We start from the raw sequence: 24,891 nt of genomic DNA, 5'->3' as shown, positions 1-24,891 counted from the left end.
AATTAAAAATTACAATTTAAAACCCCCAAAACCCAACCCTCCCGTAAATCATAAAAACAGTGATCAACCCATAAAAATAGATTAAACATCAAAAAATTTAAAACTGTCCAATAAGAATACACTGAAATTTCGGGCAGATTAGCAAAAGAAATGAAGGAGGGGGGATGGGGGTGATGGTATCAACCAATTTTGATATCGGTATCAATAGAGGGGGGAGGCAAGTCTAATGGATCTAACAGATCTAACCTAGTCTGGAAAGGCCTGTCGGAAGAGATCCATCTTTTTAAAGGCTTCCAAGGGGGTAATATGGCGGATCTCATCCGGCAGGTCTGGGTGCGGCTGATGAGAAGGTCCTCTGGGTCACCGCTGAAAGTCTGGTCTACTTAGGCTGTAGCAGACTCTTCCCAGAGGACCAAAGTGTGCGGGGAGGATTATATGGAAGTAGGTGCTCCCGCAAGTAGTCAGGACTCAAGCCATGTAGGGCTCTGAAGGTTAGAACCAACACCTTGTACCTTGCCCAGAAACTGATAGGCAGCCAGTGGAGAAATTTTAGAACTGGTGTAATATGGGCTGTTCTGGATGTGCCCATGACCAACCTAGCTGCCATATTTTACATAACAGGTAAAACCAGTTAAAAACAGAGAACATAAAACCAATATATATTCTAGCCTGAAGAAGGAGAGCCCTCCCTCCAGTCCATCTGCCTTGGTCCAGGCCTCAGAGGGAGAGAAGAATGCTGGACCTGATCCCCTCCCCCCTCTCACCGTTCCCTTCTCCTTTTGTTTCGTGTCTTTTTAGATTGTAAGCCTGAGGGCAGGGAACCGTCTATTATCCCCTCTGTTGTAAGCTGCCCAGATTCCCAGTGATTGGGTGGCATATAAATAAATCCTATTATTATTATATTAAAAACAATAAATCCATAATTTAAAATTCATGATGTAAAAATAATGTGGACAAGCCTGCTGGAAGAGACTGGGCCTTAATGCTATTATAAATTCAGAGTATCCAGCTATCAAATCTCTTCCAGCAGGCTATTCCACAGTTTGAAGACAGCTGAAGAAAAAGACCTCTGGATAGCAGTTACCAGCCTAGTCCTGGCTGATTCAAGTAAAAGTCTGCCAGAGAACTTGAAGATATGGGGCAGATTATATGGATGAAGGCAATCCTGTAGGTAACCTGCACCCAAACCATGTAAGGCTTTAAAGGTAACAACCAGCACTTTGCCTGGGAACTAACTGGAAGCAAGTGGATTGATATTACTATTGGTGTAATATGATCACTCACAGATGTGCCAGTAAGCAATCTGGCTGCCATGTTTTGAATTAATTGATGTTTCCAAACTTAGTGCAGAGGTAGCCCAATGTACAGTGCACTGCAAAAGTCCAGCTTTGAGGTTAGTAGCATATATACTACCATAATTAGATCCCCCAGCTCTAGGAAGAAAGGAACATGTATGAAGACTGCAGAAGTCAACAATCTAGGCTGATCCCATTATACAAACTGGGATGGTAGATCTGTTTGCCAGTAACATGTATACTATGAATTCGCATGGACCAAATCCAACAATGTGATCATCATATCAACAAAAAAGTCCTTCCAAATGAACAGATTACCAGAGTAATTTCATGGAGTAACATATCAAACAGACAGAGAAATGGGGGCTATGCTATTTTTGTATTTATCTACAAAGAGGCAAAAAATGTCTGAGAGCAAGACACATATACACACTCCCCCTCCCTTCTAATCACTTTGTTCAGAAGATGAACATATGCGAAGTGCAATGCTAGCCAATGCTGCCCACTCTTGTGAGCTCGAAAAGAGCAGACACCGTATTATGTCTGCCTCAAGCAACAAAATGACTACCTTCAGTACAACAAGCCCTACCTCTTAGCACGTTCAAGGTCATCATTGGCTTGCTCTAGTTCTCTCACATATTTATGTAACTGGTCTTTGATTGCCCGAGTCTGGCTTAAGTCATCTTCCAACAACGACACTTGCTTGTAATTTTGTGCATACTGGTGCTCAAGTTTTTCCTGAAAGAAGAAGACACAGTGAAGGGTTATATCACTTTGAAATTAGATCACGCTATTCAAGAGGTACTCCCACACTGCTTCAATCAAGGATTCATATTAGCAGATACATTTAGTGACTAGCTAAATTGAGGAGAGGAACCACCAGCTTGCAGTGGTTTACCATTTAGTCCAAAAAAGTTGCTACCTAAGCCTCAGAAGCCAGCTCATGTGAACAGCAAAGATTGCTTTCCTGGCTTTGTTTTTTCTCTGTCTTCTCTGCAGGCGAAAGGAATAGAAAGGACAAAACTGGTTATAATGTCTGACAGTGTTTGCAATCTATAGATAGTAGCACTTCACTCCTCTTCTGCATCCCCATCCAGGAAAATTGAGAAGAAAAGTGAAGCTGGATCCTAGGCCAAAACACAGGTGGGAAAGCTCTCTCCAGAGGATGGGACCATGCCATCTAACATCATCTGGCCTGAAGAATGCTTGCAGGAGTGAGAATTCAATAATCATCCCAATCTGGCTCCCCACCCTAATCTCAACATAAAGGCTAACAAAGTAGCACCCTCTATGTCTCAAAGATTTTTCTTCTCTGCTACCATTTCCTCCTCAATTCACATGAGATAGAAAGCTACAGAAGAGATGCCAGGTAAGAGAGCCTGGTTACCAGAACTAGTCTTTGTGCAGGGTGGGGGGTGTCAACATTTTGAGCTAGTGGTAAGCCCTCACATCATGTCTGAAAACATTTGATTCTCATTATTCTAAATATAGTCATTGTCCACAAAATCATTATTGCAAAAGAAAAATAGAGGCATTAGTCCATTTCCAAAGATGTATACAACTGCCCTGCAGTCAGAGAGCAGCCAAGAAATGAGAACACTGCACTCTGCCAATACAGTCTCTTATACCACAGTACTGAGTCCTGTTTCATATGCAGTCTGAATTATTAGAATTAACTGTCAAAAACCTTTGATATATACTGAACATTACGAACTAAGCTCCTTCTGTTATCACTCTCCTTGGCTTTTGACAAATCAGCTGGCTAAAACTGTAAAAAACATTGAAGGAAGGATAGTTCCTTCAGACAAACAGCATTTGGAGCAATGCTGAAATCATCAAGCAAGGTTATTTCCTGTACCAAATTTATCTTCAGCAAAATCATTACTGATTCAGCTGTACCTTTAAAGTTTCCACTTCCTGTTTCAACCTTTGGTTATCTGCTTGCAAATCCCGATTCCTCTGTTCAGCTTGTACCAACTGAGCCTCCAACTCCGCTTCTAGTTCTCTGCTGCCCTCCTGAAATTCTGCCAGCTCTTCACGTGCTTCCTGAAAACTATAAGTTAGAAAAATAGTGATGAATGTGGCATTACTCCATCTGTATCCCCATCTCTTCTGTTTATTACAAAAGATCATTACCCCCACCCAATTCAGTCAACCTTCATTAAGACTGAAATGATTGCAGCAGTTAAGTGAAGATGGCAGCTTAGATATTATTCAAAGCCTTTCTGTGAAAGCACATTAACAAAATTGTTGCGTATTACATGGGTATCTTGCACGAAGCAAAACATAAAATCAGTTCCAGAACAAAAATGTGAAAATACGGGTGTCCAAAATAACACCTTCAGTTAGATGCTGTACTCTCATAAATTAATAGAGATAATCCACTTCTCTGTCCAAGTTTATATATGACAGGGGAGTTAGTATTAGTTACAAAACACGTTTTGCTGTTTTCCACACTGAGTGGAGAATAGAAGAAGGCCACATGAGACTGAAGATGGTGAGGGCTAATTTCTCATTAACACTACACTTTGGCTTAGCTCCTTTAGTGCCTGCCTACCACTACGTCGGCCCTTGGTATCCGGGAAACGCATCCTATGGCAATTCTGAGCACATCCACGGCGCTGTGAATCCCAGCCACTTCCATCAACTTGGTTATGACACCTAAAATAATGGTGCCAAACAATATGTTCTGTGGCGTGATGATGAGTAAACTATTTATAAGGAAAAAAGCATGCCAATTTGGTTTTAAAAAGAGGATAGTATGGTTAGGCTTTAAGCGAAGCATTTATACTTTGTAAGCAAACATTTATTTACAGACCCTGAAAGGTATCAAACCACTAAAAAAAAAACCTACAAAACACACACTGGTACCTCAATTATTAAGCCAGTATCTTTGCCACTTAAAACAACAACAGAGTTTTGCTCTGGACAAGCAGCAAACAGACTGCACAAAAGCCATGCTACAAGTAAAAACAATTAACTTACTATCTGGAATCTAAGGAGCTGTCCTTTCTAGTGACCTATAAGGGCTGTCTTTGTCTTTCACTCTGCATCAGGCATGCTCTGCATTCAAACAGCAAACTGAATTCATTTAGATGATGCATGTGTTGGGTCATACTCTCACAATATACAAAGGTCAAGACTCCAATGGCATTTTAATCACCATTAAGCTAGAGAGAGCCAGCAACTCCTACAACCGAATAATAACTTTAGACACCAAAGCTAGGCAGCCCTGCATCTAAACTAATCTTCAGTAAAAAAGAATTTTAAAAGCAAGATGCTCCAAAGCAAGTTAGATACAATATTGTCCAACAGTGGAGCATGAGACTCAATCTACCAAGCAGCATTCTTGAGATGAAGGACGTCATTGTTTGTAAACACACATTTGAAACAGCAAGGCCACTCCAACAAAGAAATTCTATTCCTGCAACTCAGAGCTTCATAACTCATAGTTGTGTCAGAGCCAAGTGGTTTCCAAATGCTTCCAGTCAGCTTTCATGCTGCCCATCACCTCAAAGAAAATATATATTGATGGTTTATATGCTGATAAAACTCACAATACGCCAAAACCAGAATCATACCTTTGTTTATACTTCAAAGACAGATCCTTCCAGTATGCAGTTTCTTCCTCTGGACTTAAAAACTTTGGAATTTCCTCACTGTCCATGATCACCTGCAAATATCAAATCAGAACAATAAGGTAACAGAACTTAGCAACATACCCCTGCAATGTACTAGTTCCAATTAAGCAGGCCCCACACCTACAAGCAAGGAAAGACAATGTTTCTCATCTTCTATTCCTGTTCTCAAAGAAGTGGATGTTGGTCTCTGGTCCATTTGTACTGATACCCTTTCTATCACTTTACAGAAAGTGATCAAGCAAAGAATCATAGCCCTATGTTGAATCAGAGTCTCAGTTGTCCTGTTAGGATTAATTTCACTAGATTTTAGATAAATTCCACTTACATTTTAAAATAGAACCTCTGATTCCACTAACACTCCTTAAACGTAACAGTGATAACCACAGAAGGGCACAAGAAATCTGGTTAAGGAATCTGCATGGATTATTCATATTCTTAGCAATGAAGGTGGTTTTTCAACCAAGGCATAGACTTGCTGTCCATAGGATTAACACTCATAGCAGTAAACAGGACAGACACAAAGGTTAAGTTCTGCAAGCCATTTAAATTCGGCAAAGATTTGTCCATTCTGTATAGAAAGACAGAGGTTGCCAGTGCTGTTTCATTCATTAGCTTTATGTTTCAAATAACCCTTCTCATGCAACTTAAGTGGGCAGAGTACAGTAGGGTAAACAAATCTGTTCCAAAACACCCAGTTAGAGAACTACTTTAGCATGCCTACTGAAATGGAAAGTAATAATCCAAGAGGATTCAATCAACACAGAGATAAAATCAATGTGTCTGTTAATGGAAGGACAGACACTCTATAATGTTCTGTTTCAATATGGACCAAATTTAAAAGTAGCCTATGGGGTGAGGGGTATGTGCACATTCAGAGGAGGGAAACAGACTCAGATCCAGAGAGAGGAGGGCCAATCCTTTCCCCTTATGCTTTCCCCTTGGTTTCATCATGCTGCCTCAAAACTGCTATTTGGCTCCACATGGTACCTGTATTCACAATCTAAACAGCAACTACTAGGAGGCATTCTAAATTTAAAATGTATGGAGAAAGATTAACACTTCACTTCCCAAAGGCTACAATGAAATCACCCCCACCTCTGTTACTACTTTTTAAAATATATATATATTAAACCCTATTCATTGACCTCCCACAACTTATCTAGTCTGATGAGCTATGGTGTGTGGTTCCAAGCAGCAATTCTTACTTCTAATTCATTTATAATTTTAAGCATTTTATAGGGCTTTTCATTCATATTCTCAGGATAGTTTGCAAAAAAAAGAATAAAAATTAAAAGCATATTCACTTTCCTCTATCCTGAGGTTTCCTGAACTTCCACCCCTATTAAAGATGATCAGCACAAGCATAAGGGTCAAAATAAAGACTCTTCTGTTACAACACTGATATTTATTTTATCACCTCTTTTCATCCACTGCTACACACATGAAAGAGTAAACTAGACTCAACCTAGTGTTTTAGAAAAGAGTTATGCATTTCTCATCCTTCCCATCTGCTCAAGCACTAATGATGTCAGACAAATAGCATCTCTACTTTCTGACAAACATCAGTAGCCATTTCCATCCCACCAGGCATAACAACTGGCACATCTCACAGCTCTCTGACCCACATTTTTGTTCTGAGCATTCAGAGCACATGCAGATGGGCGTGCACACCGAGAGTATTCTATTGCAATTGATTCTGCACTGAAAAGTGACCAAGAAAATAGCATGAAAATCCCAATCTACAACCTAAAAAGCAGTACCCTTTTTAGTCCAGCTTAATGCAAGCATCATGAAGAAGGGCAGCATGTATGTATGTGTGTGCACGTGTGTGTGTGTGTGTGCACTGCACACCTTCAAGTTGCCTGTTGATTTATGGTGACCCTATGAATCGCATCGGTTTTTCTTAGGCAATGAATACTCAGGTGGTTTTCCCAGTTCCTTCTTCTGAAATGTAGCCTACAACACCTGGGATTGTCTCACTGTCTCACACCTGTACTAACTAGGTCTGACCCTGCTTAGTTTCCAAGATCAGACAGGATGTGGTGCCTTTAGGAAGGGCAACAGAGGAATATAAACACAGATCCATCACTTCCCCCTATTCTCCTTGACCCCCCTCTTGTACGATCCAGTCCAACAGCCATGTGACAAAAATGACTGAATGTAAACCCCTTCATCTGCAACACAGAACCTTACACATAAACAGACACCATCATGGGAAATGACTTAAAATAGATTAAATTTCTAAGTGACATTTTTGGGCCTGACAGGTCCTGCCTCTCCATTAGCATGGCAATATCAATGCTTGTGCCAAAGTGCTATTTAAAGCTGTCTGCACCATTCCAGGAATGAGCTATTTGTGGATTCTTCTATGCCACAGAGTCTGCTTTCTCAAGAGCTTTACTTAAATTTGGAATTTAAAGGTAGAATACAAATATTAATGTGAGATTCTCTAAAGAGACTTGATAGATGTAGCACAACATTACTTTGTCCTCATATAAAACTCAATGGTCTGGAAAATATAGCTAGTTATCGCTGTGTGTCACACAGAAACACGTTAGACCTATATTGCTTGGGTTTCAATAACCTTGGGAAATATCAGAACACAGAGTACACTGTGTTTTCAACCAAGGGAATTAGCAGCCATTGCAGAGAAAGTATTTCAAAGGAATAAACCTTCCCATGCATTCAGACTTTGATTTCACAAATCACTCTTGGCAAAGGAGCTACATACATCCAGACGAAGCTAGTGAAAGGCATAAGGCTAACATCCAAAAACAGAAGGGAGTCACTGGATAAAGTTCAAGTTCCTCCAAGCAAGTGCTACAGAACCCAAAATCATACCCACCAATACGAGTGACTGACATATAACTAACACATCTAATTCAATGCTAATGGAATTCAAATTCTATTTCCCGGACTTTTGAATGCTTTGTTCCCAGTGCCACATGGCCAGAAGGAGGAGGGACCTGCTTTCATAGATATTCCTTCAAAGAACAACACACTAACACCTTGAGAAAATGCAAGCCTGTGACTAAAATCGTTTTATAATTTTTTTCTCCTGTGTGATTCTTAACAACTTTGCCTGATGAAGAAGCCAGTGGAGCTTCGAAAGCTCACTTTTTTGTTTGCATTTTGGTTGGCTGAATAGAGCTACAATTGTTTTGTGGATTTTGGATATTATTGTACATCTAATACAAGTGCTAGTACTTGGGAAACTCTATGAGGCTCTTTTTTGCCAGTTAATGGAAAGATGGGGGGGGGGGGAGGATCTAAATGTGCACAATAGGCTTGTTTTCTGGAATGGAGAGTTCACTCCAGACAGCTTCTTCAATTTTTCAGGGTTCTTGTAATGTGGAAAAGTAAGAGACCAAGCTGTGAACAAGTAGTTATCAGTTCAAATCTTGTCTCGGCCATGGTGCTCTTAAGTAAACCATTATTTCTCAGTTTCCAAATTTACAGATTGCAAACAATGACAGGGTTGTGATAACAATCACTCAGATCATGAGGACAATTTCTACACTCAAATAAATGTGACAGTAGTATCATCAGCAATCTAGTAACATCTTTCTGTCCATCCTAACATTAAGCACATTACTAATGTCTACTGGTAAGTGTTTGGAAAGGGGAGATTTTGGTAGCCAGGGAAGGATTTAAATGAGTATGACCTGAAGTGAAGGTGGGTTAATTTCTTAAATTCTTGGAGGGAGGATTTTTTTAAAAAAAAAGGCTCAGATATTACAATAAGCAATTACCTTGAATCAGAGAATAGAATCACAGAATCACAGAGTTAGAAGAGACCACAAGGGCCATCCAGTCCAACTTCCTGCCATGCAGGAACTCTCAATCAAAGCATCCCCAACAGATGACCATCCAGTCTCTGCTTAATGACCTCCAAGGAAGGAGACTCCACTACACTCTGAGGGAGTGTGTTCCATTGTCAAACAGCCCTTAAGTTCTTTTAAACGTAGCTGCTTGTGACTTACAGGCATTTTGCCAAAAATATTATTCTTACTTAAAACAACTCCTTCCTTCAAAGAGATCCCTCTTATCATGAACCAAAGCTAATATACAGCTTGACTAGCTAACAGTCCCCTGGATACTTCCTAAGGACTGATATTCTTAGCCTTATACCCAAGAAGAATGCACTCCAGCTAGGTTATTAGGAAATCCAGAGCATTACAAACACACTTTTACAGATGTTTATTTCATTTCCCAAGCACATGGTGTTGCTAGGGTTAAACAGTAGCCCAGAATAAAGAAACACAGAACAGAGCTCACAAGCAGAGGCGAAGGGCTCACTTCTTAACCTGCCTTAGGGTCCCAGCCCTCCTGGTTCAGCTACCTTCTGCATATTCAGGGTGAGAGGCAGTTTGTGATTAAAGTGAATATAAAGTGTGCTTTCACTCAGGAAACAACTTGTCTGTGTGGAACAAGTTTCTATGTGGAACAACTATGTACCTGACAAACTTCACACATCTCTAATTGTTTTTCTCTTCCAATTACACCAAGAAAAATAGCAAATTAAGCTGCTGAAAATACTGCTGTGGCTTGTAAAAGTACTGCAAATAGAGAACAAGCTTCCTTTCCAACAACCGCAGGAACAATAAACATTCGTTAGTTGACTTGTTTACAATGTGTATAGCACCCTTTGCCTAAGTTGGGGGACAACTTACTATTGTGTAACCTTGACTACTTTAGTTTCTTCAATATAAGTGACAGTTTTCTTGTGCTATACAGTACTGTATCCTATTTCAAAGGAAAAATAACATGCAAAGGAAGCAAATAAAACATGTAGTACAAGGAAAAAGTACTATTTACTTCTTCAGAAGCATGATGGTAGTAAAAAAGAAGTAAAAAAACCCCACAAGCATTACCCATTGCATAAAATTAATCAGTTCAGTGAATCAAACACTAAGTAACAATACCAAAGTGAGTGAACATTAAAAGAAAAATTATAATCTTCAAGCACCTTGAAAGATTTATTTCTCTCTCTTTGGCAGACAAAGCCAAGCAAAGCAGACCACCACCACCCACCACACACACACACACATATCAATGTTAAGTATCCCCCATGAAATATAGCCACTTTGGTGATATACAACCTACAACAGATCAAGTAAGCAACTAAGAGATCTGAGAACAACTTAGGACAGATTCAGAACTAGGTAGGAGTTTAGGCACCTAACCTCTGCCACTCCAAAAGCACGTTTTGATGTGTAATGTCTTGTGTAGTACACACCAGGCCAAAAAACTCTAAGTGATTTGTTCTTCTCAAGGACACATGGGCTTCACAACTGAAACAAAGCAAACCAGAACAAAACCATTATTCAATTTAAGACAGATTTCCTCTGACTCTTAGAGAAGCATTTCCAGTGGTAAATTATGTCAGTTACTGACAGCAGCCACTTTCTAACTCTAAATAGCAAAGTGAAGCTCTCCAAAACTGGCAAACAATAGGCATGAGAAAAATCATTTGATTTTTAAGTGCACATACTTGTCTCCATAGGCTTTTCCAGTAAGTGTGCATGTCATATAGTATACTGACTGAGTCACTTGCTTCTATTTAAGTCACACACTATGAAACTTAGCTAAGGAGAGAAACATACTTGATATACTAGCACTAAAACAATGTCCATATGCAGGTTTTCCTTCATGAGGTGACTGAGAGGCAACCAACCAGAAACAGCCTGGCTGGCTCAAGAAGCCAGCTGGGACAGTGCACTCCAGTTGGCAGAGACTGACTGGCTTTCTTACTCCTGGCATAATATGCCCATGTTGCTATGCCCAGGAAGAACATAGTAGTGTTCCCATCTATTTACCAGAAGCTGAATCGAGGAACACATTTGGTCCCAGCTTGGCAATTCCGCACCACTAGGCTGATAAAACAAATTAGCTCACAAAAGTAGTAGAATACATTTCAAAGTGAAGTTATGAGCCCTAATCCTTCCATGTCATGTTCATGATTTAGTCTTTCTGACTTCTGTTCCCCCTCTCATCAATCAGACTTGACCAATAATGGTAATGGGTTTTAGGGGAAGAATCTACTTCCTGTAAATGAAAAGCTGACAAATGCAACAGAAAAAACAAAACATTTTTAACTCAGGTCTTCAGACTTGAGGAGTTACGCCCTGCTCACAGTAACTGCCACTATTTTTCATGTAAGAAACTATTCATTTGAAACAACCCTTGAGAAACTAAGCAGTTACTACATCAGATGTAATATCTAGAGCCAAAACATATGCAACATGTGGGACCATTTCCTTTTTTTCCTTAAAAGAACTGGCAAAATGTGACTTGCTCAAATTCACCCAGTGAGTCCCCATGGTTGATCTGAAGTCTGATCTCCAGAGTAATAGTCCAATGCTCTCAAATCATTACATCACACTGGTAAACAAATTTTACAAGATGATGTCAAACATTTCACAATACCTCGTCTGCACCACAGTTTCAACCCAAATGGGGAAGTAGCTGCTTTTTGCATAGAAAAAGTTGTCAGGAGATTTCCTCCACCCAATCTAGTTTGGCCTTTGATACCTAGGTATTCTGTCTCTGAAAGTATTACATCATATGCAAAATTCAAATGATAAGCTGACAATATTGAGCACTAGGGGCAATTCAGCCCTAAAGAACTAAAAAACTACAGTCATCCCTCCATATTTGCGGATTTGATTATTCACGGATTTGATTAATATGTTCTCTCTAGGAATATCTAGGTCCTCCAGCGCAACTCTATGGTCAACTGTAACTAAAAGTTGCACTGAAAGCCCTAGAGATTCCTAGAGATAATACTCTACTAGGCCTTTGTAGCTCCTCCAGGGCAGTTCTAGGGTCAGTGTCTGTCAGACATCAACCACAGAGTTGCACTGGAGGACCCAGAGATACCTAGAGAGGTGTCCTCTCAGTAAAAACATGTTTTTGTTATTTGTGGTTTTTCCATATTCACGGGGGTCTTCTGCCCCTAACCCTAGCGAATATGGAGGGACAAGTGTAGTAGAAAAACAACTGCACACAATGCCATTTTGAGGTCCCATAAAGTCAAGAGCCAGAGTGGTATTAGACTATGACTGGACACCAGGGTTCAAATCCCCACTTAGCCAGGGAAACCCACTGAGTGACCTTGGGCAAGTCATACTCTCTCAGCCTCAGGAGGAGGCAATGAAAACCCCATTCTGAATAAATTTTATCAAGAAAAACCCATCATAGGTTTGCTTTAGCGTTGCCTTAAGTCAGAAACGACTTGAAGACACACAACAAAAATTAGACATCATACTGAGTCAAGTCACTAAACTATAGTTTGGTAACCAGGAGTAGCCAATAAGCTGTTGTAGGTTCATTTTAGGGTCCCCCTAAGTCAGAAACACCTTTAAAGAATGCAGCAATGCCAACAATGCTAACCACTAAGGAGCAAAGAGTGTATGTGGAGGCAAAGGAACAGAAATAGTTGCTAATTGGCCCAGCACAATGTCTGATCAGCATGCAAGAACAAAATCCATATGGCAACATGCCATCAACCTGTGGCATGTATGTGTGGGCCTTACAAGTAGGGTTGCCATAAGTGAGGACCTCCAAACCAGGACAAATGTAGGACAAATGTAGGACAACATTTTCAAATGTAGGACACATTTTAATAAAAATGGAGGACACGCGAAAAATTGAGGTTTTTTTTAAAAAAATGTTAATATAAATGTATGTTTTTAGGCATGATCAAAATGGAGGACATTTTGGCATTATTCTTAGACAGATGGCAGAAATGTATTTGCCCTCGGGTTCAACTGTACTTCTCAGAAGTGTGTACTTGGGCAAGGGACTGTGGTTTTTCTTCACTGCGCATGAGTTTGTAAAAATCACAGCAAGTTACATTGGCCATGCCTCAGAGGCTTGTTGATATCAATATCACCATCACTATCACCATCACCATCATCATCATCATCACCACTATAATTGTGCAAGAAAGGCAGACTTGTTAGCATTCAAAGCGCCATAAATACACAGAAAATGCACTTGCATATATTTAATGATAAAAAATAATGAAAAAATAAATAAAAAACAAGGCAGGGGTGTATATATTTAATAATAAAAATTAATGTAATAAAATAAAAAACAAGCAATAATAAAAATTAACAAAATAAAACAAAAACAAGCAATAATAAAAATTAATGAAATAAAACAAAAACAAGCAATAATAAAAATTAACAAAATAAAATAAAAACAAGCAATAATAAAAATTAAAATATTAAATAAAATAAGAATGGGGCAGGCGCGCGCGCTGCCACTAGCCCCTGCTGAGGCCTGGGCGGCGTGCAAGCCCTCCCAGTGGGGGGGCGTGGGGGCGGCGGCGCTTCTGCTGCCCGCCGAGGAAGAGGAGGAAGGCGGAGCCGGAGGAGGTGGGTTGGCGCCACAGCAGCCGCATTAGCGACAGCGGCAATGGCCGGAGCGGGCCCCCAAACCGGGAACAAGGCACGGGTGGGGGCCCAAACCGGACTGGGACCGGGAGGGGCCCCCCGAAACCGTGAATGGCACGGGGCCCACCGGGTTATGGCAACCCTACTTACAAGAGAGTTCCTGTAGCCTCCTAAAAACTGCCAGTATCTAAAAAACAAAGGTCTTTCCCTATAACATGACTTATCTATGTTAGTTCATGACCAGTACAAAGCTATCATGCTTTTAAAATCAGATCTTTCAAATAAAAATCAGCTATATTAGGTCTTTAAAATAATCCCTCTTATAATAGCAGTTAAATTTATTATGAATATATTACATTTATGTTAGGTTTAATGTTTTAGAACTGAATCACTGTTATCACAATGGCTTAGAAATTTATCTCCTATGAAAAAGGAATCACAAAGATAAACATCAGTCTTCTAAAACTGAATACTATTGCAATAATCTGTACATTTCATTTATTATTGTGCGTTTCCTACTAGAATTGGGGACTAGTAAATCACTGCAGTTGCCTTAATCCACAAGATGTCACCCAACACAGTATAGTATCCTTTTTCCATGGACCTCACACAGGTGAACTTTTATTTTATTTTACACCAGCCAACTGAACTTGGCAGCATGCCCAGCTCTCAAATTAGTATTTTTCATTATAAATCACATACCACAGATATTGAACTTTCACTGTTTCACACAGCAATTAACAAGTCTTGCTTATGAAAAGAACTGGTCACTTGCAGTCTGTTTCTATAAATGTATATCCAAAAGTCCCACTTAGTTCATTTGGCTTTGCTTCTCATAAGCTTGCAAAGGATTGTAACGTTAATGTTCAAATAAATGATTTCACTTGTATTCTTCTAGGCATTTAGAGAAAACCAAATATATCTAAGCAGATATAAACCTTGTGTATGCAAACTACATACCCAAACCTCTGAGTTATGTTCATGGCTTGTGCATTATTACTTATTATTATTATTAATAACAGATCTAGGTAGATTTAGCATCACATTAATATGCTTATTATAGCAACTAGGTAGTAAGGATGTTTCTTCAGGAAACAAGGTTATTTTTCTCAGAGATATAAATCATTTTAATTTAAAAACACTACCCCAATCCCTAATACAAAAAGGAAAACAGAATACTGTATATATTCATGTATAAGTCTAGAAATGTTAGTCAAAAAATTGACCCCAAAAACCTGATTTGACTTATCCGGGGTTCAATTTAAGTGGCCTACTCTGACTCTTACAAAAAAAAGGAACCAGCCTCTGATGAAAGGCAAGAGCTTGATCTGTCCTGGAAGCAATAATTCCCCTCTATTCTCTCATCCATCCAGCCTTTAATGCGAGCACAGTGATGTCTACTTGAATTTGGTAAGTTGTTTGGCATCATTTCCCTTTGCTTCATTCTTTACATCCTTTGTTACGTGCCCTTAAGTTTTACCCTAGACTTATCCACAGGTCATATCAAAAGCCATAATTTTGGCCCCAAAATCTATCCCTGACTTATACATGAGGTCGACTTATAGACAAGTATATATGGTAAATCACACATACTCCTCTTTCATTAAGTATCAGTGGTGCAGAAACTTTGAAGAATTCTACTGGACACATCTTTCAGACTTGTCCCTGATCACAGACATACTACAGATATACATCTGTGACCACTTTCCACCCACTTCCCTAACATTTAAAAAAACCACACTGGAAGCACTGTAGTGCTCAATTAAGTAGAAGGAGGGGCACAAGTACTTCAAATACCAGACAATAAACATTTTAGCTTTAAGGAAAACAAAACACTAAAGCAAACAATGATTGATCTTCCTCAACACCACCATAAGATCTAGCTGACATCAGAACTGTGAATCATATGCTGAGTGCAATAACTTTTCATTTAAATCAGTAATCTATATACAGGAGAACATCACAGTACAGGATTTAGCCTGTCATGAATTACATATTCTCATTTCTACCACGTTAGCTGGATTACAAGAAACAACTTGCTTCTTTAAAAAAAGATGGAAACAGAACATACCTCATGTTAGGAACCGCCTTCTGAAAATTCTCAAGTAGAATTTTCCAGTATAGTATACATAGACATAGGCACACAGTTCAATGCATATACTGTACACTGAGCTTTCTAACAAAGCTTTTTAACTTAACTAATCGCAAATACAGAGAAAGTCCAGAGAACCCCATACTTACACAATAATCTGTATCATATGTATGTATATGTGCATTCAAGTCATCTGTCAATTTATTGTGACCCCATAAATTTAAAAGATTTTCTTAGGCAGAGAATAGTCTGAGGTAGTTTTGCCAGTTCCTTCCTCTGAAATATAGCCTACAGCAATTGCTATTTGCTGGCAGTGTCCCATCCAAGTACTAACCACAGCTAACCCTGCTTAGCTTCCAAAATGAGAGGAGATCTGGTGACTTTAAGGTATTTAGGCCAGCTGTATTGTATAATCCAGCCTCATATCCAAGTGAAGTATGTTGTTGTTTCCTTCTTTGGAAAAACAAATGCCATGCAATACAGTTATTAAGGTATAGTGAAACTATCATGTCATTAATTTATTTATCCATTATTATTTTTTCTTTCTGTTGTCACTTTCCAAAGTCTGCATGCATTTCAATAATGATGCAAGTTTAGACAGAGTTCATAGTGTCCTTGGAGCTCCTGTGCTTCACTCTCCCCATGGCAAACGTCAAATGTGAGTAAGCCACTCCTTCTTCATTACTCTAATTATTGCCAAGTAGTAAATCTCCTGGAAAGAGCTCTGATGCTATAAAGTCCTGTGCTTTTAAAGAAAGGATACTGCACTCAGCTTGATCACTGGACTAAGACTCTGGAGACAGGATTCAAACCTCTGCTCAATCATGGAGACCCACTGGATGACCCTGGGCAAGTCAGCTTCTGGGGAAGGTGAAGACAAAGGCAAGCCCCCTCTTAACAAATCTTTACAAGAAAGCCCCATGATCTTGGGATCACCATAACTCAGAAATGACTTGAAAGCAAACAAGAACAACAAGCTTAACTGCACACTGTGCAAAATACACATGGCACAAAATTAAATATATCTTTTTCCAACCTTTCTTTTAAAAAAAGAAGCACCAAACCAGGATAAAAATCAAGTTTCTTATGTTGGAAGAAAGATGGGATGTGAATGTACTAAATAAAAGGCAGGATGAAAGAGAATACTTAACTCTTTTCCAGCAAACCGTATTTGCTCTCCTGCTTTCCTGACACCACAGAACAAGACACATTTTTTTCCCTTGCAGGGAGGAAACAGCTTGCAGAGAAAAGATATGTGAGAGCAAATGTACTGGTCCTACTAGAGCAAAGTTACACTGAATTTCATAGAAAGGGTGTTTTGGCCCTTAGCATCACCTTCACAAGTAGCATTTCTTATTTAGTTTAAAGGTAAAAACAAAAAAGGGAAATTTTAACGTCAAGATCAACATTTTCATCCATACCATAGAATAATGAACGACTACCACATCTGCTATTACACCATGATAGTTTTCAGTTTCCAAGCTTTTTATACAGTTATGGTGAAAAGGGGGCAGCCTGCAGCCGCCTCCATCTTTGACAATCACACACCGCAGCCCCAATATGGACTTCTCAGGGCGCAAAAAGGAGCCACTTTTTGTGGCTCCTTTTTGCACTGTGGAAAGTGTGCCATAATGCCAGTGCTGTGGCTTTACAGCATCATGTGGGTGCAGCGCAGAGGGGTGCCATGACACCACGTGCCTTGTGGTGCAGCATGCGGTGTCATGCCACAATGGGGGCAGAGACAGGGTGAGCGTCATGTGGACACCACACCCCAACTCCGCATCTAGGCCCACCTTAATGGCCGGTCTTGCACAGGTTCAAAGATAACAGGTATTCTGCTATTGCTCTCTGGTTATTTGCTCATATCTAAATACTCACATCTGTCCTTCCCATAATATCTGCAGGATGTGTTCAACCTGTACACAGGGACCAGTGACTGGGTTATTTTGTCTCTGAGCAACTGAGCATTTGGGCTGAAACTGTATTAGAAACTCAGACCTTCTCTAGCTTTTACAGTTTTGGAGAAATCATAGGAATTAAAAGCAAATATATGACAAAGTCCTGCAATATTTTAGCTTTCGGACAGTTTACATTATCAGACAGAATCACAAATTTTATACCTGTGCTTTCAGCCTACACGCTCGTAAGACATCTGAAAAATCTGCATGAAATTATCCCACCTTTGCACAACCCAACCAAAGTCTTCAATCTTTCATCCATCTTATGCATAGAACTGAATTTTCAATGAAGCTTATTTTCTGAGGTTTGATTCATTCATCAATCAGTGCCATATATTTTCTGTTGAAATGTTGCATGGAGCAATACCATCACTGTAAATGAATCAGCACTGTTGAGAGTTGAATAAGTGGGCCCTTGGTTCCAGGATCCCCATGGATAATAAAATCAGTGGATGCTTAAGTCTATTAAATAAAATGGCAGAGTAAAATTGTGCCCCTTATATAAAAAAGCAAAATCAGAATTTGCTCTTTGGAATGGATATATATTTTCTAATATTTTCAAGAAATAGATGGCTGAATCCATGTATTAAGAATCTGTGGGTACGGTAGGCTGACTGTATATCTAATATTCAACCATATAACAGCTGAATATATTGAGTGCTCAAAGACGCAACAAGAGAAATAGTCCTCATAAGGCATGGTACAATGCAAAAAGCAGCAACCATGGCTTTTACTCTCCCAAATAAATATTCCTACAGTTCATCTCCCAAAGCTACCTGCTTTGAAGGGTAAATGTCTGCCCAATAGTTTGAGTTTATTTAGGCTACATTTTTGGGTCTGGGGTTTCATATCACAAATACTTGTGGTGCAAAATCATTACCTTCCAATAAGTTGACATCTCTACTTCACAACATGTGACATTTATTTGCGTACCTTCCACTTTCTCCACTCAGCAATAGGAAAATATTTTCAGTGACTCATGGGAACTCAGTGCTCTGACATCATGAGTATATTTGTGTATCCTAGCAACATCTGACAGCTGAACACCTCCTAGGCTTTTCCTTTTCCCAAGCTGAACAGGCTAGCAGTTAAGAAGATTCTATAGCAAAATATCATAACCCATAAAGAAACAATTCTTGTTATAGAGCTGATGATGATGAGCAAATGTATATGATGTTTTACAGACTAATAAAGACAGACCCCTAGCCCAAGAAGACTGAAATGTGACACAGGAGGAAGCTACAAAGAAGGATGACAGAGGAAAAATATGCATTCAGTTCAGCTGTAGCTTGTCCCATTCACATTCAAAGTAAAAGGTGAAAGTGTATCCAGTTCTCAGATCAAAGAATCATTGAATCCTCGAGTTGGAAGAAACCTCAAGGATCATCCAGTCCAACCACAATCAAAGCGTTCAAAGCACTGATGACAGCCTCTGTTTAAAATCCTTCAAAGGAGGTTAAAAACCTCCAAAGAAGATTGTGATCTACTAAGACTCCTTTGGCCCTTATTCATGTATCACCAGAGGGTTGTTCAGGTAAGAAAAACCCTCTTACCTACCCATGTCCCATCACTATTGGATTTCTCCCATAACCCCCTTGGGCTCCAATACAGCAGTCAGAACGGTTTGCAAATAACGAATAGACAATTCAGCTCACATTCCCCTTTGATATAAAAATATAAACACACACAGTTTGTACAGCTCAAATATAAAAACAAATAAATGTGGCTGTCCCAATCACTTTGGGATTTGAGGGTTGAGAACAATGTACTTAATAGTGTATCCCACCACAATCCACAAAACATGAACATTCATAATCACTTTTCACTTGTGGACAGCACTGATGACAGTATTCATGTGTGGGTCCTTTGCAGAGCAGGTAAGGAGACATTTCTTCACACAACATATAACTAAACTCTAGAATTCACTATCAGAAGGTATACTGATGGCCACTAACTTGAAATGCCTTGATAGAGGATTAGACAAATTGGGGAACATTAAAATTGCCAATGGCTAATAGTTATGATGTCTATATACCTCCAATACTAGAGCTCATACGCTCTGTATACCAGCCATAGGGTAGCAGAAGTGGGGAGAGGATGGTATGTCACCCATGTCCTGCTTGCAGGTTTTCCATATGCATTTGTTTGCCCAACATAAGAACAGACAGAGGGTCAGATAGGCCTTTGAACTGATCCAGAACAGCTATTATGACAGCAGACAAAATCTGTCATTCTCAAACTCTTTGAGTCAGGCCTGAAATAGACAGACAAGGGTGGCTTTAAGGAGTTAAAACACTTGGGCAACTGACCTCAGCACCAAGATGAAAAGGGGTGTGCAAACTTTGTCATGTGATGCTCATGTCTGTGCTGAGTTAGCACAGCAGAAAGCAGCCTCTTTAGCCAGTTTTTAACATTCTACAGGTTGCTTAACTACAAACCAGTTAACTCTGAAAACACATTATGCAAAGGGATCTTGTAGCACCTAATCACTTTCTCTTTCTGTTCTCTCAAAGGTGTTACTAGAGTCCTTTGCATACTGATTTTCCAGCCTAACATGGCTCTGTCTTTGATTTCTATAAAAACACAATTAGGCCACTCTTTCCATTTCCAACCTGATCTCACTTGCTCTAAGTCAAAACCACAGGGTGAGATGTCCTCTCTCCCTCCCCCAGACATGTCCTACATTTCCACCTTCTAGGCAGGAAGAATTCTAAAACATCCTCCATTTTGAGCATGACTCTGGGCCTGAACAGACAGACCAAACTAAAGCTGCTTTGGGTCACTTTGGAGGTATGCTGTTTAAGTGACACCCGCATCTTAAGAGGCCAGAAGCTGCACCAAAGCTGCACTCTAGTCCTTAGGCCTGGAGCGTAGCTTTGGCGCAGCTTACGACCTCTAAGGACATATTTAAACAGCATACCTCCAAAGTGACCTGAAACAGCTTTATTTTGGCCTGTCTAATCAGGCCCTAAGAAGTTTGAATTTATATTTAGATGAGTGCTTTTAGTTTTTATTGGCCATGTCCTCCAATTTTTTGTGACTCTCCTGCATTTTGCAATGCCTTGTCCTTCGCAGTTAGGGCACCTGGTCACCCTGAGATTCTAGAATTCACCAAGTGAAGGTATACTTAGGCGCGTTACAGAGCACCCAAAATGGGTGCTCTGCCGCCGCCACCGTGCGGTTCCCAGACGCACCAAAAAGAAGCCACAAAAAGTAGCTTCTTTTTGGGCCCCGGAAGTGGCACCGCAAGTGGCCAATGGCGCACTCATGATGTCACTTCCATCGCGGGATGTGCAGATGCTAAGAGTCCACGACGTTAAGATGGCGGCGCCCGTGTAGAACGGGCACCACCATTTTGTACATCCCCAGGATGTACTAGGATTAGGCGCATGCGTAAAGCACACCCTTTCCTAACCCTAGTACGTCCTGGGGACATACTTTACGCCTGTGCGGAACGGGCCTTAGTGTCATCGACTGGAAATGCCAGTAAGTGAGAGAGAGAAGGGTGCTGTCAAGGGTGGCCCCTCTTCAGCCTGTCTGTCCTAGGCCTGAGTCTCTGACTCCCAGAGAGGTTGCTCAAGTGCCTGGTGGCTCAAGGTAAGTGTGGGCAGGTGACCAGAGGCCCTCCATTTCCAAGTCCTGTCCTCCATTTCAACCTTCTGTCTAGGAAGAAGTTCAAAATGACATCCACTTTAAGCCTGACTAAGAAGCATGAACTGATGTTTATATGAGTGTTTTTACCTTTTTATTTAGCCATGACCTCCAGTTTTCTTGCAAGTCCTCCATTTTGCAGTGCCTTGTCATGTGCCTAATCACCCTGCACATTTCAAGCCTAATGTCCAGGAGTTTCAAAATGCCCTCCATTGGGGGAGCATGACTAAAAGCAAGGAAGCACTGGTTTCTATTTCTTTGGAGTGTTTTGAGCTTTTATTTGGCCACGTCACACTTTTTTTCATGAACATCATCCATTTGCTGGGGCCTTGTCCTTTCTTGGCCGCTTTGGACATTTCAAGCCTAATATACAGGAGGAGTTTCAAAAGGTCCTCTATTGGGAGCCTGAGTAAAAGAAGCAGGGACTTATACTTCTCTCAGTGTTTTAAGCTTTTATTTGCTCACATCCCACATTCTTCTTGAACGTCCTATGTTTATTAAAGAAGAAGCAGAGCCCTCCCTCCAGTCCATCTGCCTTGGTCCAGGCCTCAGAGGGAGAGAAGAATGCTGGACCTGATCCTCTCCCCCTCACCATTCCCTTCTCCTTTTGTGTCGTGTGTTTTTAGATTGTAAGCCTGAGGGCAGGGAACCGTCTATTATCCACTCTGTTGTAAACCGCTCGGATTCCCAGTGATTGGGTGGCATATAAATAAATCATATTATTATTATTATTATTATTATTATCATTATTATAGTATAATAATTGTATATTAATAGTAATAATTAATAATTAATGGCGATGTAACAATGGTGGCGTCCTGTATACATGGGTGCCACTACTGTTAGGTAAGTGCTGTGCAGCACAGCGCCACGCGGCACTTATGTAACCAGTGTGCCAGTTGCACATTTGTTATGCCGCTGCCACTGCAGCGTAAAAAACCCGCTGAAAAAATGCTGCCGCCAGTCCAGACCTTCAAGAAGGTATGTACCAGGCCACTGGAAGACCTAGAGCAGTGATGGCGAACCTATGGCAAGCATGGCAGAGGTGGCACTCAGAGCCCTCTCTGTGGGCACATGTGCCATCTCCCCAGCACAGAGTTTGTTACTAGAAAGTACAAAGTGACACTTTGCAATAAATAAGTGGGCTTTGGGTTGCAGTTTGGGCACTCGGCCTCTAAAAGGCTCACCATCACTGCCCTAGAGATTCCTAGAGAGAACACTCTCCTCCAGAGAAGCTCTATGGTCAGTGTCTGTCAGACGTTGGCCAGAGTGGCACTGGAGGACCCAGAGACTCCTAGAGAGGCCTCCTCTCAGGTAAAGACGTGGTGGTTTTGTTACCTGCGGTTTTCCCATATTGACAGGGGTCTTGTATCCCTAACCCTAGTGAGCATTGAGGGACAAGTGTGATATTCTATCTATATTACATACACACACACACTAGTAGACTACTACTAGACACTCAGGTCAAGGGACGACCTTTACCTTTACCAATTGTTATTATTATTTCCTTGCATCCCGCCTTTCTCCCAACGCAGGGACTCAAGGCAACCCTGGAGGAGGGGGGCAGAGGGATGCGATGCCCCATCCGAGGAGGAGGAGGAGGAGGCCAAGGGGGGTAGGGGGCCAGGAAAGGAGGCTGCGCCGGCGGAAGCGGGACAAAGCCGAAGCCCTGCCTTCCCTGGCGCCTGGAGAGACTTCCCTGGGAGACTCTTCCAGAGAGAGCCAAACATACCGAATCATCCGTCGCCGAATTCGGGGAAGGGGAGTTGGCGCATGCGCGGAAGCAAGGGACTCGAGGCCCCCCTCTCTCTCTCTCTCTCTCTCGAGCGCCACACCAACGGTCACCTGGAATGGAATGGTGGAGCCAGCTGACTCAACGCCGCCGCCGCCGCCGCCGCCCTGCTCTTTGAGTGGTATCGCCTCCAGCCAATAGCGGCACGCCGTGGCTCCCGTTCCAGCAAATAAGAGCCCACCGAAGGGGCGGGTTCTGCCCCGTTGTCAGTTCGTGGCCAATCGTCACGCGCTCGAACTGGGAGGGGGGAGGGAAGGAGAGGAACGGTCCTTTTCTGGGGGGGGGGGGAAGCCGGCTTCGAGCCCAGCTTACGTTCCTTGAAGTGTGCCGTTTTCCCCCCGCGCATGCGCACCCCTCACTCTCCCAAGCCCTGTCCCTGGCGTTGTTTCCCTTACCCGCCCGGCGTTGTGGGTCTGTCACGGCCGCCGCTGTTGAACCTCTCCCTTCTGCAGCTGCCACATCGCCTGCCGCCAGTCGCTGACACACTGCCTCATCCGGGGCTGGTGCCGTCAGTGACACGTCACAGAGGAAAGGGGCGGGGTCCACTACTCAATAAGCCCCACCTCCTCCTTAAAGGGGAGCGTGTCCACGAGCCGCGCCTCATTTGCATAACCCCGCCCCGCTTTCCTCTCGACCGTTCCGGGGCGGGGTTATGCAAATGAGGCGCGGCTCGTGGACACGCCCAATGGCCAAGTATTCCATGGAACTGACTGCGTCAGTGTAGGTCAGTCATTGTAGCAGGAAGTGGTGTGATGGCTGGTGCTAAGCTGCTTGGGAGAGTCTGTTTTCTTCACAGGAAGTGAGGAGCAGGAAGGCCAGAACTGTTTCTTCTAGGCCAGTCTCGCTGTCTCCAAACATGACTCACTCTTGCTCCCTTCTAAGGAATTCTGGGATCTGCAGTTTGGAAAGGTATAGTCAGTGAGTGGGTCTCCCATGGATAACAAAGTCTATGGATGCCCAAGTCCCATTACATGCAACAGGTGGTAAAAATTGTGCTCCTCATATAAAATGGCAAAATCAAGGTTTGCTATTTGGAAGGTATATACTGTATATATATATATATATATATATATATTGAATATTTTCAAGCTGCGGATGGTTGAATCGGTGGATAAAGAAGAAAGGACCGTGGGTGCAGAGGGCCCACTTTGCTGCAGAGTTCCAGGCAGTGCTGTGATTCAGAAGGGATCCTAGAGCTCTTATCAAGACCAGCCTTGATAGCACACCCTGGCAGAAACAGAGCAAGTTGACGCCACTTTAACTGCCACGGCTGAGTGCTATGAAATCCTGAGATGTGTAGTTTGATCAAATATTTATATAGGTAATAATACTGAGGAGGCCAGGGCCAGGCACTGGAAGCTTTCATCATTCCCACTCCTGTATTAGAAGCACAAGCTTAGTGTGTCTTTGTGTTTGTTACCTAAAAATGGCAGGATGCAAGAAAGCAGTAACAAGAAAAATAAGCTGAATAGTAGGCTGATAGAGCAGGGAGCAAAGGAAACAAGAGCAGGATTTCACAGCACATCAAATGAGTGAGAGCAGGCCAAGGGTCCTGTGTGCCTTGATCTGGTTATAGCCTATCACAGCTGGGCAACAACTTTTTAGGATGGATGCGTTCTTGCTCACAGAAGAGAGGTGTTGTTGTGAACTGCCCTCAGACTGGCCCCGACTCATGGCAACCCTGTGCATGAGACTTCTCCAAGCCACCCTCCCACCCCACATCCACCACTGCTCTGCTTAAGTCTTGTAGATCCATGCGCATGACCTGCCTGATTGAGGCTAGCCATCTGGTCTGCGGTCTTCCTCTCTTTCTCCTGCTTTGTACCTTTCCTATCATTATGATCTTCTCTTATGAGCTGTGCTTTCTCATGATGTGGCCAAAATAGGACAGCTTCAGTTTCGTCATCCTTGCTTCAAATGAGCGTTCTGGTTTGTTCTGTTCTAGGATCCATTTGTTTGTCTTTCTGGCTGCCTGCTGTATCCTAAGTACTCTTCTCCAGCACCACATCTCAAGTGAGTTAATTTTTTTCTTATCGGCTTTTTTCACTGTCCAGCTCTCA

General features: G+C 41.6%; 2 protein-coding genes across 13 annotated transcripts in view; one reads left to right on the top strand and one right to left on the bottom strand.

Annotated features, from left to right (window-relative positions):
* The window catches only part of NDEL1 (nudE neurodevelopment protein 1 like 1), a 42,156-nt gene extending 18,806 nt beyond the window's left edge, over nucleotides 1–23,350 (bottom strand). For 2 of the 7 annotated variants that reach the window (XR_016281988.1, XM_089533906.1), the window contains exons 1-4: nucleotides 23,227–23,350; nucleotides 4,877–4,968; nucleotides 3,195–3,348; nucleotides 1,885–2,033 (exon numbers count right to left, since the gene is read on the bottom strand). Coding sequence is in view for 6 of the 7 variants with exons in the window: in XM_089533906.1 (XP_089390032.1) it covers nucleotides 1,885–2,033; nucleotides 3,195–3,348; nucleotides 4,877–4,962 (389 nt within the window). In the remaining variant the exon portion in view is untranslated. Of the gene's footprint in view, nucleotides 1–1,884; nucleotides 2,034–3,194; nucleotides 3,349–4,876; nucleotides 4,969–22,521; nucleotides 22,715–22,771; nucleotides 22,862–22,884; nucleotides 22,993–23,226 lie in introns of those variants that run through there. The other 5 variants (XM_089533951.1, XM_089533945.1, XM_089533936.1 and 2 more) reach the window with 5 other exon arrangements.
* A 225-nt stretch (nucleotides 23,351–23,575) lies between these two features.
* Nucleotides 23,576–24,891, top strand: part of RNF222 (ring finger protein 222) — a 77,858-nt gene continuing 76,542 nt past the window's right edge. For 5 of the 6 annotated variants that reach the window (XM_089533895.1, XM_089533864.1, XM_089533856.1 and 2 more), the window contains exons 1-2: nucleotides 23,576–23,740; nucleotides 24,777–24,844. The gene's annotated coding sequence lies outside the window, so the exon portion shown is untranslated. The remainder of the gene's footprint in view (nucleotides 23,741–24,776; nucleotides 24,845–24,891) is intronic. The other variant, XM_089533886.1, reaches the window with a different exon arrangement.

The sequence above is a fragment of the Sceloporus occidentalis genome, unplaced genomic scaffold, assembly GCF_023333645.1.
Source record: "Sceloporus occidentalis isolate IW3139 unplaced genomic scaffold, rSceOcc1.0.p SCAF_1, whole genome shotgun sequence".
Lineage (NCBI taxonomy): Eukaryota > Metazoa > Chordata > Lepidosauria > Squamata > Phrynosomatidae > Sceloporus > Sceloporus occidentalis.
The sequence above is the reverse complement of the archived record's forward strand: the minus strand, read 5'-3'. Positions and strand labels throughout refer to the sequence as shown.